At 34.0% G+C, this 18,374-nt stretch overlaps 2 protein-coding genes across 2 annotated transcripts; both read right to left on the bottom strand.

Moving 5' to 3' along the window:
* Nucleotides 1-4,262: 4,262 nt before the first annotated feature.
* Nucleotides 4,263-18,194, bottom strand: LOC106068476 (serine/threonine-protein phosphatase alpha-2 isoform). Its single transcript, XM_056005162.1, has 7 exons — nucleotides 17,986-18,194; nucleotides 11,992-12,123; nucleotides 11,615-11,845; nucleotides 10,752-10,856; nucleotides 10,444-10,667; nucleotides 9,886-10,020; nucleotides 4,263-6,010 (listed from the first exon to the last, which is right to left on the bottom strand). The coding sequence occupies exons 1-7, from the start codon at nucleotides 18,038-18,040 to the stop codon at nucleotides 5,906-5,908; spliced, it is 987 nt and encodes a 328-aa protein (XP_055861137.1). The 5' UTR covers nucleotides 18,041-18,194; the 3' UTR covers nucleotides 4,263-5,905.
* LOC129921911 (piggyBac transposable element-derived protein 4-like) lies at nucleotides 6,022-9,879 on the bottom strand. Its single transcript, XM_056005161.1, has one exon. It carries the CDS (start codon nucleotides 9,321-9,323, stop codon nucleotides 7,536-7,538), a length of 1,788 nt encoding a protein of 595 aa, XP_055861136.1. The 5' UTR covers nucleotides 9,324-9,879; the 3' UTR covers nucleotides 6,022-7,535.
* Nucleotides 18,195-18,374: the final 180 nt, after the last annotated feature.

Raw genomic sequence — 18,374 nt, forward strand, 5'->3', positions numbered from 1 at the left:
TCATGCTAAATGTACCCAAGTCCTGGATAATATCATAATGACACATACAACGATAAAATAAGATTCAGAATGCCACTTTACCGACATATAAACATCTTTAATTCCATTATTTTCACTCTCATACAGCAAAAATAGTTAGAGTCTCTACACTTAGACTATATATCCAAAAAACCAACCGTCCTGCACTAGGAACAAAAAACACACCCCTTATCATGAGTTACATTATGTTTTTCAAAACATCTCACCAAATAAAACACAACCCAAAACAATAACAGTTTTGAAACCAACAACCTGGATTGCCCCCCTTCTCCTCTACAGTAAACAGGAGACCCAGGCTGACCAGAACTCAGTCCTGACAAGATCAAGTACCAAATCTTCATTTAAATCCAAAGAGGGATTCAATGAGTGGTGGAGGTTATCCCCGAAAATAGAAAAACATGAGACCAGCAGAGCTCACATTCAGTCATCGCTTGCTTGGAGGGAACTTGAAGTTCGCCTGAGAGTAGGGAACAATATTGACAACAAGGCCCAAGATTTGATTATACAAGAAACGAAAACCTGGAGAGTTAGTAAAATTACTATCAAAGCACGATCCACTCTTGAGGGAGCATGTGCTTCGAACTAAGTTTTGTTCCAGACCGAATACATACATGTCTCCACAAATACAAAATGAATTTATTACAATATTGGGGGATCACGCTAAAAAACAAAGTAAAACAAGCCAAACATTTCTCTATTATTTTTGACAGTACATCTGACATCTCAAAGCTGGATCAAACTTCCCAAATTTTACGGTATGTTGTCATGGAGAATGACGGGGTGCAGGTTCATGAGTCTTTTATTGACTTCATCGACACAAAGAACACGCATGCTGCTGGAATCGCTGAGATGATTCTGGAGAAACTGCGTTCGGATGGCTTAGACATAATGGACTGCAGGGGTCAAGGCTATGATAATGCTGCGGTCATGAAAGGTCATTACGGTCATGAAAGAATTAACAATATTTGATTAATGAATACATATTATTTTGAACAAAAAAGTAAGGTTTTGCAACGTTATTAATTAGTTAGTTGTTGTTTTTTTTTTTTTTTTTTGGGGGGGGGGGCATCAAGATGAGGTACCGCACCAGGCATCATATACTCTAGCTACGCCACTGACTCAGACCAAGAGTTTGGGAAAACCAGAAGCTCACTACAAGAACCGTAATGGAGGTCTACAAGGAATGCGTTCTGAGCATGCTAATGTACGTCACTGAGTCGTGGACTACCTACGCAGAGCAAGAGAAAACTAAACTCATTCCACTTGCGCTGTCTCCGAAGGATCTTGAAAATCACACAGCAAGAAAGCGTGTGCAATACTGAGATCCTTACGCGAAATGGTCTTCCCAGCACCTTTACAGTCATGTTCGTCAGATGGAGGACAACCGCATCCCGAAAGTCATTCTTTACGGGCAACTCGCCTCTGGCTCAAGAAAAACTGGTTGCCACCACCTCCGTTACGTGGATGTAGGGGGAAAGTGGGATAACATGAGATGGTGGGTAATATGAGCATTTGTGGTAGGCCTATTTTTTCATAGGTCGGTTTTATATAAAATCTGGCGAAGTGGAAACGAGGCTTAAGCTAAGAAACAACATTCGCAATTTAAATTCACGTTATGGTTTGCAAGATTAGGATAATAAAATGTTTTAGAAAGTTTGGTGGTTCTCTTTACATTGCGTCGCATTTTTTTTAAGGATGTCTAAATGCAGAAAATGTAAGCTATCCTATTTTATTTGGTATATAGAATACATAAGCAAATATTAAGCATAAAACAGTCAAAAATTCTGATCAGCGCAGCGATATGGTTGTAATAACAAACTTTTCAGTGTACTACCCTGAGGGTAATATGGGATACCAAGTTTGGGGTAAAATAGGGTCCGATGTTTTTTTTTGCTAACATTAAATCTAGGTCATATCAGGTGGTAGATGTTCAAGCAGAAGATAAAACCAACATAATCACCTCGTATAAAAGCTGACCTATTAATTAAAATGAAGACAATTTCTTCTCATAACTCCGGTGTGCGCATGCTTCACATTACAGTTACTTATTTAATTGTCTACTAAATATAGAATATTTAAAAAATAATATAATTTTTTGTGATGTTTTAAAATGTTTGTTTTGTTTCCTTGGTATGCAGAATTATATTTTGTTTGTATTTTTGTAGATTCCTGGCATTTCATATACATATTCCTGTGGAGTAATTTGGGATACTAACCCGATTTTATTCCTATAACTCAAGAAGTAATGTTTCAATCTATCTGATCTTTAGTAAAAAGGTTATTTCATATACACATAATCCATTGTATGTTGGCAAAAATGTAGCAATTATAGGTTTTATAACTCTTTAAAAAATTAAAGTTAAGTACCGGTATCTCATATTACTCCACTTTTCCCTAATAAAACGGGACCTAACTCAGCTCTGGAAGAAAAGCGCGCCATACGAAAAATGACCGTCTAAGCGAAAGCCACTTTAAACTGCGATTTATGTGGGTGGAGAATCGTTCTACGACTGAAGGAGGCCTACCCGATCGTTTATTTTCGTAACTGCACAAATATTCCCAAAATGAATTCAACCGAGCGAGGCTCAGTCACCTGGTATTGAAATTAAATTTGCCAACAATCTTTTCCTATCGTGGGTGGGCCGCATTAAAAAAAAAATTGGAACATTGGGGGGGGGGGGGGGGGGGGTGTTTTCCCGCATAAATATAGGCCTATATATACATATATAATATGTATTTAAATACGCTAGTTAACTGCGTATGTCTTTTAATTCACATCTATAAGTACCGGCAGTATTCATTCCATTTTTTGTATACCGTAATTTCAATTGAAGAATTTCACTAGTTAGCAATTTCTGAAACTAATTTCGCGATTAATATTTTTTTAAAAATTATCCTTTTACATCACATTTCAAGTTATACTTGATGTGATGCATTTATAACTGTTTACACTCGTGCATAATATTCCGGAACAATGGGCCTAGCTTACTAGCTGTTATATGCCCGAGATCGCTGTCAAATTTTTCAGCATCGAGATGTTCTTACACTTGTTTAGATGAATGTGGACCCAAATGTGAAATTTTAGCAGTTTTTTTTTAAAGGTGTGGAAATAAAAGATTCAGAACCTATAACCCCCCCGCGGCAGAACAGACTTGAACTTCTCTTTCAGGTCATAATTTGCTTTGAGGTATGTCATGTCCTCTCGAGTTGAATCAGCTTCTGCACTAGATAGTGAGCTGGTGGCAATGCAAAATGGGTCCAAGTTCTTGTCTTAAAAGTTTGTACTTTTCAAATAAACAATAATTTACTAGAAATAGTTGCACCTTAGGAAAGGAAAATAGCAAACCCTGTTTTCACCTGCTTGCCTGGAGAAACGGGACACCTTCGATAACATTTAACATGCACATTTATAATTCATGCGCAAAAACCCATTGCATTAGTCTCGATGAAAAACGAAATAATTCTTCTACTCTTCATTGGAGATATTAGTACAAAGTCAAGAAACATTTCCTCCTTGAGATCCAAGATTCTTCTCAATACCGGTACCTTGCACATGCTAAGCCAGCGAGTGGTTAAAGACCCCTTGTTTAAGACAAAGACTGCTTTATTGATCCATATGGAAATTTGTTGTGATTACAAGGACTCATATAAAGACAACACAATAGAAACATACACAATTCATTCAGCGATTACACACAGGAATCTTGGTCATTTTCATGTTTTCTGATGAACGGCTGGCCACTGAGGCTTTTGGGTCAAATATGTTAAGTCAATGTAGTATCGGTGGGTAACAAAAAAAAAAAAAAATCTTCACATTTATAAAGTTGGTGCACAGCCCAGTACACAAGTGAGCCAAAAGTTACTATAGGCCTATTGATTTTCCAACTCTTTACCTAATCCAAAGAAAACCTGAATCCAGTATGTCATTCCCCATGAAGGGGTGTTAAACAAACAAGTTTTCACTGCGTGGATTTTAAGGTTAGTTATAGTACCCAGTACCATTCTTGGAATACCCAGTTTGTAAGTTAATATAGGAAAATGTTTAAAATTCACTGAATGTTTATGGTAGAATATAGGTATACTTTTAGATGACCTTGGTAACCTTGCATGTGTGTGTGTGTGTAATAGTTCTGTGCACATTGTGTATGTATTAGCATTGCATCAGAACTTTAAAATGAGCTTCTTGAGTGACTTGTTTCTACAAGAATGGACAAAACAAGGCAGAAAAGTTCACATTTATTTGATATCAATTAGCTGGTCCTTTGTTTACTTGGGAAAGAACTCAGCTAATAATAAAATAAAAAAAATATATATTTTAAAATTTGAAACCAACTAGATCATAACAAATAACAGACAATGCTACTGTTGCTAACATGTAAGTTTAAGAATTTCACCAATTCACCAAACTACTCAGGGGTTGCTTTCAAAACTGTAAGGAACTGATTACCCACGTTGGAGACACAAAACAAGTCAACAATTTAGTTTCATACTGGTTAAAAAGACATGCAATAAGTAAGAGGATTTACCAACCTGTTAAAATACTATCTTTTGTTTAATCATCACATTCTTAACACAATAAGTGCATATGAGAGAGAAATGGCTAACAATGTAATGAATAAAACAAACACGACAACTACAAAGAGCTGACCCATGGTTAAGTTACACCATATTATTTTAAAGGACTTGCTTTAATATCTTGAATAGCTGACTCATATAATTTTAACAATTGAAATATGTTAACCTTGTTTTTGTTCCATTTTGATTACACACATAAAATCCAAAACTAATACAGTACTAAGTGAGAAAAAAATTACTGGTACTAATGACCTATTTAACCTTGTCCCAAGACACAAACACTGGGCAATAAGTGCCAGACACATATAAAGACACTAATGTAAATTCCATATAAGTGAGCACTAGCAAAATTAATGTCCGGCAGTATGTATGCCTGCGTAGGGAAACAAAAAAAAAAAAAAAAAAAACAACAACAACAAACACCTAAAACAGATAGTGTACGTATACAAACATATCTTCAGAACAAAAACATACTTCAATTCTGCCCTGATTGTACAAAATGTGTATTAAAAAATGTATTTATATAGTTAATCTAAATGATTGATTTTAGAGAGGTATGACAAAATTCCTTCTCCTAATTTTTGTTTGGGTAGTTAATTCATGGCCTATTAAGAATAAATAATAATAAAAAAAAAAGTTCATGAAATACTTGTAAAAACAATTGACATTGAGTGAAAACATATATACAGGCATTTTGTTTTATTGTACAATGAGAACAACTTTTTTTTTAATATTCTTAACACCCTAGAATTGTTTATTTTCTTTGAAAAACAAAACAGCCTAAAGACATGAAGGAAAAAGCCATTTCATGTCATGACCATGTCCTTCAATAATCAACAAAACAGTTTTGCTCTCACTGAAAACAGCAAGCCAATCCTGTTATTGTTGATGATGAAATAGAATATGGAGGCCGCCATACTGGGGGACATGATTATGACAGGCCAGGGCCTTTCCATTTCCAATAACTCATGACTTTGTTATCACTACTATAATATACACGTTCCTTAAAAAAAAACTTGTAGGTTGTACACAGCACGTGATGCAATTAAGACGTAATAAATCCAGTTTGAGAAAACAAGTTATTGCCAAAATGATCTCCTTTAGAAACTATTTCCACAGAATCACTTTAGTAAATAGCCGAAATAAATAAGAATAATAAAAAAAAACTAGCTTACTCCATGGATTAACAAGTCTCTGTTGCTAGTCATGACGAATCAGATCAAGTTAATTTTTGTTTAATACAATTATAGTCCTCATGAATGTCAATTTATTTGTCAACAAAGATATTTCTTTACATTTTGCCTTTAGCTTTCTGATTCCCCCTAGGTGGTGTGACTGGTCGTCCTGCATTTAATCCCCCATATGGAAACTTTTTCTTATCTGCAGGTTTCAAAATCTGAAAAAAAAAACAAACAAACAACAAAAAACAGTGAAATGGATGAACTGGCAGATATGTTCCCAACAACAACCACTAATAAAACATTAACAGTTTAACTCTTTCAGTGCAAATTATTTTGATAAAAAAAAAAAGGAATTTTCCGGATTTAACACAAATTTTCACCTAGGGTAGAGTTACTAAACCTAACACAACTTTTTAATTTTATTAAATAATCTGACATTTAATTTTATTTTAACCCACGAAGCGTCATTAAGTAACTTTCGGTGGCGTCATGGCAATTTTAGCAATTTTTATACATGTTACAAAATGGAAGAAAACTGCAATAAAATGAAGTTGGATAGCTATATAACTATATATATTTTGAAAGGTAATTGGACAAGGAATAAGAATTTTCATATATTGATTTGATTTTTGGATTTGAGGCACATCGGCACAATTTAGGCCATGTCGTGCCTGCAGTCCCTTAAGGACTACTCTCTCTCTAAACAACAAGGGCCAGATTCTATACAGTCATATAATTAAAATCAAGGTCTATTCACAGTTAAAATAGTAAAGGTAGTAAAAATTTAAATATTTGGTAAAAATCTAATGTAAATAGTGCATGTTCACAAATTCAGAAATCAGATCTTCGTAGATAGCCCCACTTCCAGAATAAAGCCCAGTACCTTCCCAGGGTCGACATTATTAAATAGTGTTTTTAGATTAGTGGCTCTAAAATATTTCGCCCTGACATCCTGGTATCTGGGGCAATCAACGAGGATATGTTCCACGGTGAGGCGAGAGTCACAGTACTCGCAAAGTGGGGGCTCCTCTCTCTTCAGTACAAAAGAGTGCGTGATGTAGGTGTGGCCAATCCTAAGTCTGGACATGGTTGTGCTACCACGCCTTGTCAGACCCTTAGATGTGGGCCGCCACCTGACATCCGCCACAATCTGCCTGAGTTTACTGTGAGTCTCAGCCTCCCATCGGTTCTGCCACTCTCGATAGGTGGCAGAGGCAATACTTTGTCTCAGGTCCGAGTAGGGAATTTGGGTTCCTGACACCGCATGATTTAGGGCTCTCTTTGCTTCTCTGTCTGCGGCTTCGTTTCCCTCAATGCCAACATGGGAGGGGACCCAGATGAAGGTGACATCCCTATTCATATATTGATGACATCTAATTAATAAAGTTGACCTTGACCTTGGCCCAATTAACATACAATGTTTTTTTACAACCATTAGTAAGTGGTTTAAAGACCTCTGTAAGAAACAGACTTATCAGTATAGCAATAATTGTGATATAATCAGATAGCCCATTCAATTTCCTTTACAAAAATATAAAGTTTTATATGTTTTGAACAAACAGATTTTTTTTTATGGCCATTTTAGTAAATCGACCATGCTTACAACAAAAACAAAAAATGAAAAAAAAACTGTTAAATTTTTTTCTTCCTTTTTTTTTGAAATATTTATTAACTTCATTTAGAAAGTAATATTTAAACAAATAAGAAATGAAATAAAATTAAAAATAAACAATAGAAATGTCAGTTTTTGTTTTTCTTTCTATGGAGTCCTTGATTTGTTTCATGCACTAGGTGAGGCAAACAATTTTCATGACATCCGACTCTACAGGCTGGGCACCAATGCCTAGACCTTTTTCGACCTAGACTGCTGGATCTGTTGCTGACCCTGCTACTGCATACAAAACAGTCCCTTTCTTTTTTTCCTTCTAGCAAAACAAGGTTATGGTATACCACTTGTGGTGGTAGAACAACACACACATTAGCCGAGCTATTCAAGTTCTCAATAATGGAAGTGAGGAAAGTTTTTCTGTTCATCTTCTGAGAAGCAGGCACACTTTTGTTGAATATAATCCATGAATTCAGAACACAAATGTCCAATAAATTTTGAAAGATTTTCTTCCAGTATCTTCGTGTAGAGCGTTCTGAGGCGTAATGGTAAATTTTTTTGTCACTCATGTCGACACCTCCCATGTAAGAGTTGTAGTCAAAAATCATTGTTGGCTTCACTAGTGTCTTTTGACGAATATTTTTCTCTGAAATGGTGGCATTGTGAGCAGTGCTGAGAAGAAGGACAGGTTTAGTTTGTGATTTCTTCTCCCTAAAAGAGACAACAAGCATCTCTCCTTTTCTCCAGAACTTTGACATTCCAACAGGCAGTTTTTGACGACAACCAATTGGAAGAAACTTTGAATTGGCTCTTACTGTGCCAGTTAGAAGAGTTTTTTTTTCAAGCAAGAATTCTGCAAGGGGAACCTTGGTATAGAAATTATCAGTATGCAGGATGAAACCCTTGTTGAGTAACTGGCTTTTTTCCATGAGTGTTTTCACCACACCAAACGCTTGCCCTTCTTCATGGTGCACGTCAAAGTCTCTCCCAGCATAAATTTCTATATGGATGACAAATCCATTTAAAGAGTCACAAAGTTGAAACTTTTTTATTCCAAATCTGGCATGGCGCTTATTGGGCATATATTGTAAGTAAACAATTCTGTTTTTCATGCCAATCATAGACTCATCGATTGAGATAAAACGAGTGGGAGAGTAAAATTTTTTGGAGCTAAAGTTCACTTGGTCTAGCACAGGTCTGACCTTTACCCAGGGATCAAAGCCATCTTCTCCCCTTTTCTTTTCTTTTGTGACATCATTAATGTGCACCATTCTACTTATTAGTTGAAACATTTTACAGCTCATGGTGGAACTGTAAAAGGGAGTAAGCTGCGACGGAATAGTCGACCAGTAGTCTTCAGTTTTCTTTTTTTTGACAATGCCCATGTTTAGAAGCAAAGCAAAATACTTTGAAAGCAGTGAGGCATCAATGCCATTAGTTGGCCAAGAATTATATCTGCTAGTTGGAAACTTTTGTATCCAAGCTTTTGTTGATTCCAAGTTTAAAAAATTAGTGGCATATTTATTTGTCTCTTTCAAGATCATCTCAAATAATTGTGGTACTAAAAAAAGTTGAAAAAAATCAATAGGTTTTTTACAGTCCTGTGGTATGCTAGTACTTCTAGTGATAAATGATGGATCAGTTCTTATTCTATCTGTCTCAGCATTGGAAATTTCACTCCATCCAAAAACATCTCCAGTCTCACTAAAACTAGATCTAGATCTAGTGTTGTCATTTTGAGCATCAAGACGATTGCCCACTTCTTCATCATCATCACTGACATCGTTGCTTCCACTATCATCACTAATGTAAGGAATAACAAAATCATCCTCACTATCACTATTTGGATTGTTAAAAATGTCAAAAATATTTAATACTTTACGTGTTTTGACACCTGATGGACCTTCGCCAGCATCAGACATTAGTCCGATTGTAACCGTGTACGAAAAAAAATTCCACTTGCTATTCAATGTAACAATACAAGAATGAAAAACAAACACACGATTTTTCTTGTTTCCACGAGTAGAAGAACCTTTTCTAGTTTACCAGTTTAAAAATAGTTACTTAAAAACATGGATTTCTATTTTTAAATGAAGGATACAAAGTCGGCCGATTAAATCGGCCGAGACGCCACAGAAACAAAATGGCGGCCGATTAAATCGGCCGACGACGCTTCGTGGGTTAAAGGAAAATGAATGGGCTATAAAATAAAAATAAATAAAGTTAATTATTTAAGATTTTTTTTTCTCAGTAATTTTAAACTGAGCATGAAAAAAAGAATATTTTTAGTACTATACTAAATGAAAAAAACATAATGGTTAATACCTGCAATTATCACAGAGATATAAAAATACCGGGGTATATAAAAGAATTAAAAAAAAAAGTTAGCTAAATAAATATAACTGAAAGTTCTGCAAATAATTATTTGAGTGTGCACTAAATTTCATGTACACAATCCTTTGGCTGAGAAAAAGAGAAAATTACCTGGAAAGAACACATAAGTGTTTCATCAACACTCATCATGGCCCCTGCATTGTCAAATTCACCACAATAATTTGGTGCAGAAAATAATGTAACCAGCTGTCGCTTAGCAAAAAACTCGTATCCATCTTCCACCACCTGGTTGGATAGTAAACATCAAAATATAATCAAGAAAATTACTTTATACACTCTTTTGTTTAATAACCCTAAAAGAAATGTCACTGTAATTGGTTTTAGAAATTGTACCTCAGTCACCAGCTTAATCTACTTTATAACCACAAGAAACTAAGAGTTGTTTAATTATTACGATGTAGTTATTTTAGATTTAAAATAGTGACAACACTTGAGCCTATACATGAATAGAATATTGGCCATCAATGACACGTTTTGTTACATGACAACAGGTACATTTAAAACTATGTAGTACTTTAAAAAAAAACACCTAAAATTACATACAGCACTACAGGAATTTTTGCATGCATGGGTTATAATAATAGATGTTGTTTACAATAAAATGTTAAGCCTACTAGTCTCAACTGAGACTATTGTATTTTATCTCACCTGGTGGGCACGGCAAATGAGATCCAAGTCATGTTTATGCAAAAATTTTGCTACTACTTCAGCCCCAAAAGTGAAAGATACACCTCTGTCATTTTCACCCCATCCCATTGTTTCTTTGTCTGGATCTGACCAAAGTAGGTCACAAAGCAGGCCCTGATCAGGCACATCAGTGGGTCTCATTATCCGTCGTATTTGTTCCATAGACTGCAAATCAGGACTCAATCCTAAAAAAATATTTTTCAACAAAATTAAAACTAGGTATAAAAAAATATTTTTGAGTGTGCAGTATAATTCAAAACAACTTTTACCTCCATGGCAGCAGAAAATTTTTTCATCAATGATAGCAGCAATAGGTAAACAATTGAAACAGTCTGTAAATGTTTTCCATAATTTGATATTGTATCGTCTTTTGCCTAAAATGTATTTAAAATGAGCATTAATGAAGTCAGTGGCAAAAAACAACAATAGATTTGAAATATAAAAGGACAGTGAAATTTATTTAAAGGACAACCATACTACATTAATCATTCAGTTTGTGTTCAGGTGTTTGTTCTTGCAGTAATGGATTGACTTAAAAGATGGTCTAAAGAAAAACTGAGAAGGTGTGGAGCTTTACTTTGATGAATGAGTATTTAAAAGTGATAAGACATAGAGTGATTCAATGTATTGCTTAATTATTGTATCACATATGGATTCAGTTTCTTTTTTGTGTGTTCTCAAACTAACTGAAAGTTACACTCTTCTACGGAGTATGTATAAAAAACAACAACATTACAATCTTTTAACTACAGCTTAAGTTTTCAATTAAATTTTTTCCTAACCCTAAAATACATAAAGGTTTTCTTTCATTCTGTGATACAGAATGCTAAAATGCCTTTCCAATGGAACAGTTTGGGATGGTAATAAGAGAGTAAAAAGAAGTTTAGGGTTATGAACAACCAGATTATTTGTGGTCTTTAAGTAATAAACCACTAACATGTTTTAACAGACTTGTTGAGCTCTAGCTACATAAAAAAATAAAATAATGAAAGCACAAATAAGTTATATTAACCATCATTATTCATTTCTTTCAATATTTATAAATGTAAAACCAAAAAATGTCCACATGAAATACAAAAAAAAAAAAAAAAAAAAAAAAAAAAAAAAAAAAAATTGAAGTTAATTAACTTACATTCATCGTAGAATCCATATATCCTATTGATGCTGGCACACTCATGGTTACCTCTCAATAGAAAGAAATTCTCAGGATACTTGATTTTGTATGCTAATAAAAGGCAAATGGTCTCCAATGACTGCTTGCCTCTATCTACATAGTCACCTAGAAACAAGTAATTGGACTCTGGTGGAAACCCACCATACTCAAACAGACGTAGTAGGTCATAATACTGACCATGAATATCACCTGAGGGGAAAAAATGCTAGATCTAAGCCTGGTGATTTCAAAGGCATATAACACTAAAAATTTATTGAGTGTAAATCTATAAAAGTAAATATACAAAGATAAAGATTCTATATTTAGATCTAAATAATCATCTTCCTTAATCTTACCACAGATTTTTAGTGGTGCCTCAAGTTCCAACAAAATAGGTTGACTCAAAAAGATTTCTCTTGATTTTAAACAAAGCCCTCTGATTTCTGACTCTGTAAGCTGAACATTTTTTCCTGGTCTAGAGCCTCGAACTGTTATAAAATGGAATAAAAAAAAAGATATAAATGAATATAGATGTATATCTAGCCTTGAACTTGATTAGTAATAATAGTAAATTCTGTAAATTTTGCTTTGTAAATGTCTTTACAATTTCATAGATGTATTAGACATCTAAATGTAGATAGGATTACAAATTAGAGGAATCAGACCTAAAATTAAATGAGATCTGATAGATTAATATTTTAATAGATCTTGATTTACTATTAGTATTATGATCTAGACTCTAGATCAGGCATGTCAAACTGGGTGTTCGGGGCCGGCCCGCGACCACCTTGCATGCAGCCCCCTTGGCCACCTAAACAATTATAAAAATAATGTTAAACTATTACGCTGGAAAACAAGAGATGACAAGCTAGTTGAATTGAAAAATAGTATTTGTTAAACTGAACAACGAGAGTGAGTCTGCAGTGAAAGCAAACTACATTTTGTCAAACCTCATTGTAAGCCATTGCAAATCATTTAATAAATGTGATTTTATGAAGGAGTGTGTTGTTAGAGCCAAAATAATTTGTCCAGAAAAGGTGAAAGCACTCAAAGAAATAGCGTTAACTAGTGACACAGTGGCAGATAGAATAAATGACATGTCAGTCAGGTTGCGTGAACAATTAAAGAACAAAATAGCTAATTTTTAATTATTTTCACTGGTTCTCTATGAGTCAACTGATGTAAAGGGTGTAGCACAGTTGGTTATATTCATAAGGACCTGTGACAGGAATTTTGACATACACGAGGAACTACTTGAGTTCTGTTCTATGCATAACACCACAACAAGCGAGGATGTTTTTGCGAAATGACAGAGGGTGATAATGCAGTACAATTTATCTTTGATAAAGCTATCTAGTCTAACAAGGTATGGCGCACCAACCAAGAAATGAAATGATTTTGATGCAAAGTTACTTGCAAAAATAAGAGAGACATGATAATTTTAAATTCGCTCATTTTCAGTGCATCATTCACCAAGAAACATTCTGCGCACAGCAATTACAGTTTCATAAAACCGTTTTCAGTCGATTCTCAATTTTATTTGTGCCAGTGGTTTTAATGCTTGCCAATTTTTAATATTTCTGGATGACATTGGACATAAATTTGATTGTGTTCCCTACTACACAAAAGTCCACTGGCTCTCATGACATATAATATTGAAGAGATTGTTTGCACTGCGTGAGAAAATCGCATTGTTTCTGAAAATGAAAGTTGAACCTGTTGAACATTTCCAAACTGACGAATGTGTGCAGGATTTGGCATTAGCAGTTGATCCCACTGGTCACCTGCAAGACTTGAATTTGAAACTTCAAAGTAAAGACAAAATTGTCACAACTGCGAGTAATCATGTGAAATGCTTTCAAGCAAAATTAGGACTGTGGATAAACCAAATATGAAGTGAAAATCTTGTTCACTTAACATGCCAGGAACTAAAAAGATTAAATATGGCTGCGACATTTGGTAAATAAGTCCTACACCTGGAATCGTAAGTAGATGCTTTCAATGACCATTTTCGTGACTTCGTTACATAAGAGCAAGAGTTTTCGTGTTTTGTATCTCCATTCTTATTTGATTCTGAAAATGCTGCTGGAAATGTGCAACTAGAGCTGATATAATAGCAATCAGATTCTAAGTTGAAGTAACAAGTATATGGAAATGGCTGTGCCAAAATTGTACAGTTATTTACCCTTAACGGTATGTTGAATTGCGGAAATTTGCAGCCAGAATTCTAGCTATGTTTGCATGCACTGGTCTCTATGAGCAGCTCTTTTCCATAATAAAAGCCACAAATGACACCTCACCATCCGAGATTACCTGATCAAAATTTTGTCATCTGTGATGAAAGCGTCAGTGGCAAACACATTTCAACCTGACATTAATAAAATGGTATCCCAGAAAAGATGTCAAGCATCAGAAAAATCAGGATAACGCGTAATCAAAGTATTTTTTTAAATAGCCAATAGTACTACAAATTTAGCTAAGGGACAGGTATGCCATTAATTATTGTATTGCATTATTTCTAATTTACAAAAAAACTAGTAGTCTGTTTTGCAACTGATTTTTTTTTTCTGCGGCCCCTCAGGTCATAGTAAGTTTTCTATGCCCATACACCTTAATGAGTTTGACATGCCTGCTCTAGATCAAGATCTTTCATAGACTGAGTTTGAGTATACATGTAAAATCTAAATAGATTTAGAGTTAGATTTATGGATTCTTCTAGCATTTACTTTTAGTGGTGACCTGACAAAAAAGCGCTGACTTGTAAACGATGTGTACAGATACGAATTTTAGTTCCTGGGCAGCATTTATTGTTGAGGTGTCTATCTTCTTCAATATAAATAGATGTAATGGTATGCCGTATTTCCAGAGAAAGAGAATATTTTAAAATTTTGCCATTCTCCTTTTCATTAATATTTTAAATGCATAACTTGCTAAAAAAAAAATAATTTAAAATGTAGTGACCCCATTCTGCGCATCTCTCTTTGACCCAACCAGGGCGTCTGTTGCCGCAACATTGGCAAACTTAAGTGTGTCAGGATTAGTTAAGATGGCAATCACTTTTCTTCTCTCGCAAATGTCTGTTTCATCTTTGTTCCAACTGCAGATATAAATGATGCTTGGCCAGATTTAGAGAATTTGTATGACTATTGGGAGGACAACTATATTGGTTGCCAGTCACGAAACTGCAGAGTGACTCCAAGGTTTTCGATAGCATTAGAGAATGAGTACAGGACAGTCTACCAAGAACAAACAATAGAGTTGAGGGATGGCACCATGAATTTCAGCTGTCTATTGACAAGCATCACCTCAGTGTCTACACTTCCTCAGAGAATGACAGAACACTTACAATGCTGGAGAACGAAGTAAAGATGCAAGCAAGACAAATTACCTCTACTCTAACTTGACAGACATCTTGCAGCTATACTGTATATGTACAGAAACAAGCCACTGATGAAGTATTGAAGCATACAATTTGACTTTGTGAAAGTTTTATGTGTGTGTGTGTAAATCTGACTTGTATGAAAGTATATTGACAAGTTTTTAATTACATTTTTTGATTATAAATATATGCTATAGAGTATAGTTTGAAATTATTCATTTAAGTTTATTATAATTCTTGCATAATGATTTTTGTTTTCTGTGTTATTTTGTAGGCATAGTAGATCTAGGATGTCTACATCCAGATTAGTAGATTTCACAAGATTTAATTAAGATCAAGGTATTTAGATCTAGACTACAGCCTAGATCTAGAATTGTCAACTGAGACAAGAATAGACAAAAATGAATGGTATGGTCTATAGACTTTTAACTAGATTGACTAGGATCTCTCAGTAAATGAGTAGATCTAGACTAGATTAGTAGATCTAGACTAGATCTAATCTAAGTCTAGATTTAGATTGTTAAAGTTATGTAACAAAATAATGACCAAAACAGTTGTTTACACTGTGACTGTTTACACAGCAGTCTAAAACAAGATTCTCAAAACTAAATTAGCTCTATCTAGATTCTAGATCTAGACTATGGTCAGTATGGTAGATCTAGACTAAATTTTATAAAAAGAAGTGTCACATGCATTTCAGACAGTCTCTATATTTAGGCATCAATAAACTCAGATTTTAATTCTATATTAACATTAACTAAATTTTAAGATCCCCAGGCATAGCCCCTCACATGAAATCATTAAGATGTTTTCAAATTATGCATAAATTATAAAATGAACAAAAAAAAAAAAATCTGAACACACTTAATGTACCGAAATTAGGCCACTGGGATAGTGACTTGTACGCAGAATTTTAGACTTATTTTATGCTTGCATGATTAGTTGTTTGTTGAATGTTTGTGTTTTTTGTTTATTAATTTAATAAATTTCTAATACAGATGATCTTTTGTAGTATAGTACAGGTTAGGATGGCCATTCTTGCCTAAATAGCTGAATCCTCTATATTCTCTCTCTATAAATCTAGATACTAGATGTATCTAGCTAGTACATCTAGATCTAGGCATTTAAATTTTAACTTCAAATACTTCAATGTACCAAGCTCACTCCAAACATTTGCCCATTTAATGATTTATTCTTTATAAAAAAAAAAAAACAAATATATTAATTGATCATTAACACTGATGTCCAAAACTGGCTGTTTGAAATTAATTTTGGTAAGAAAATTGTAATTTAATTCAAACACCCTATTAATTTTTTTTTTATGGAATCAAACAACTTGGCTTATGAATCAAATTAATCAGCTCCAAAAACAGAAAATGCCAGGCTCATTAGCAAAGACTTAGCCAATTAAAACAAATAAATCTAGTCTTAACTGACTTAACCCTAGCCCTAGGAAGAGGTAAAGTCATCCTGGTAACATAGGAAAAAACAACAACCTAAAATTCTTTTTTCTTACCTAAAAAGATTAAAGGGAAACTCTGATAGTTTTTCAAATTTGAGTTATTGACATATTTAAATTCTACATAAAAAGTTGTAATAGTAAACATTATATAATTTTTTATTTAAATGCTTAGAAAATTTTATATTTAATAAATTAGTCAGTAAATTCTTGACATCTCAAAAAAAAAAAAAAAAAAAAAAACGGGATTCCTTGAGATTTTGTTTTAAGTTACTTCATGCGTAACTTCCCTAAACAATACTGAAAGAGAAACTTGATTTAACCAATCGTATCGCTTCATTCTTACAGTAGCTGTTAGGCTTGGTGACGACCCAGTTATATTATATATATATAAACTTTATAAACATGTATAGTGTATAGATAGATACAAAAGCATTAGGATAACCAACTCAAGGAAAAAAAAGTAACATTTTCATCTAAGCCTCTCCCTATCCCAAGAAGTAAATAGATCATGTGTCTCATGATTCGAACAAGCTGGTCAGTGTAAGGCTAGTCGAGACTATGTGTAGTTGGTCATGACAAGAAAACCAAGCGATAGTGTTTGTTGTGTGTTGAGTGGCCTGGCGAAAAAATACACACTGCCCTGATTAGTCAAGCATGTAAATCTACTTTTAATACGCATTTTCTCTTTGCTTACAAGATCCTATATCTAACTGCATAGACAAAGATATATTTCTTTCACGAGAATGTAAACTTTGCTGTGTGGTCTCCTGTTATACAATAAGTCAATAGATTAAAACACCTTTGTGATGTCACATAGAAACCCGGTGAAAGTCTGACTGTTTTGGATGCGCAGGAAAATTACGTCGGAAAAACATCAATTACTAAGTTATTATTCATTATTGCAAATTTTGAAAAAAGAATATATTCATTATCTGTAAATCAAAACACATCAAAAATTGTCAAAACCATCGGAGTTTCCCTTTAAGATACTTATATTAATCAGCTAAAATGATTTAGATCTAGATCTAGTAATATAAATATGGAAGGAAATTGGGTTAGAATAATTGGAAAATGGATAAGCACACTATACAGGATTACAGCGCGCTAGTTTCATATTAAATATCAAAATAAAGATGTAATGACCACAAAAACAGCGAGTGTTCGAATTAATGTAATGTCCGGATTAAATAAACTACTCTGTAACTCTATCTAGATGTCTAGAGTCTAGATCTAGTTCATCTATGATATTCTATGTCGTCTATCATAGTCTATGATGATCTAGATCTAGGATTTAGAATTATCTAGATTCTAGACTACATTCTAAAGATTTGATTTTCACAGATTTGATTCATTATTTGCACATAAAATAGCGAAATAAACTTACTTGATTAATCAAGGCAAACATAACTAGATCTAAAAAAGAACAACACTAAGAGAAAACACTATTTGGGCGCTAAACAAAACAACAACAAATGTAAAAAAAAATGGTAAGAGGGGTCTGCAACTTACCCTCAAGAAGACGAGCTATAATACTATCTATATTTAATTTATCTGTGTCGGCCATATCAATGGACCCAAACCCACAAGAAGATATTACAGATGACCGCCGTGATTGTAAATATTATCAGATGTTTATAGATTTTGACGCCTATCCTCTACGTTCTAATAGGTAACCAATATGGCGGCCGTAACGAAGGAAGAACTTCTTCTAATCGGGTGCAATGATATTTAGCAGTTTTTAGCATTAAGCTGTTTAAGCTACTTTCAGGTCATGTTAACACCTCTTCCTCATACATTCAGAAAAATGAAGCCTATAGATCTCTAGAAAATAGTTTGATTTTTGTTAAGAAATACTTTTCCATACAAAATGAAATTTATTTTATAAATTTAATAGAGCT

This window comes from Biomphalaria glabrata, chromosome 12, assembly GCF_947242115.1.
Source record: "Biomphalaria glabrata chromosome 12, xgBioGlab47.1, whole genome shotgun sequence".
NCBI classification, from domain to species: Eukaryota; Metazoa; Mollusca; class Gastropoda; family Planorbidae; genus Biomphalaria; species Biomphalaria glabrata.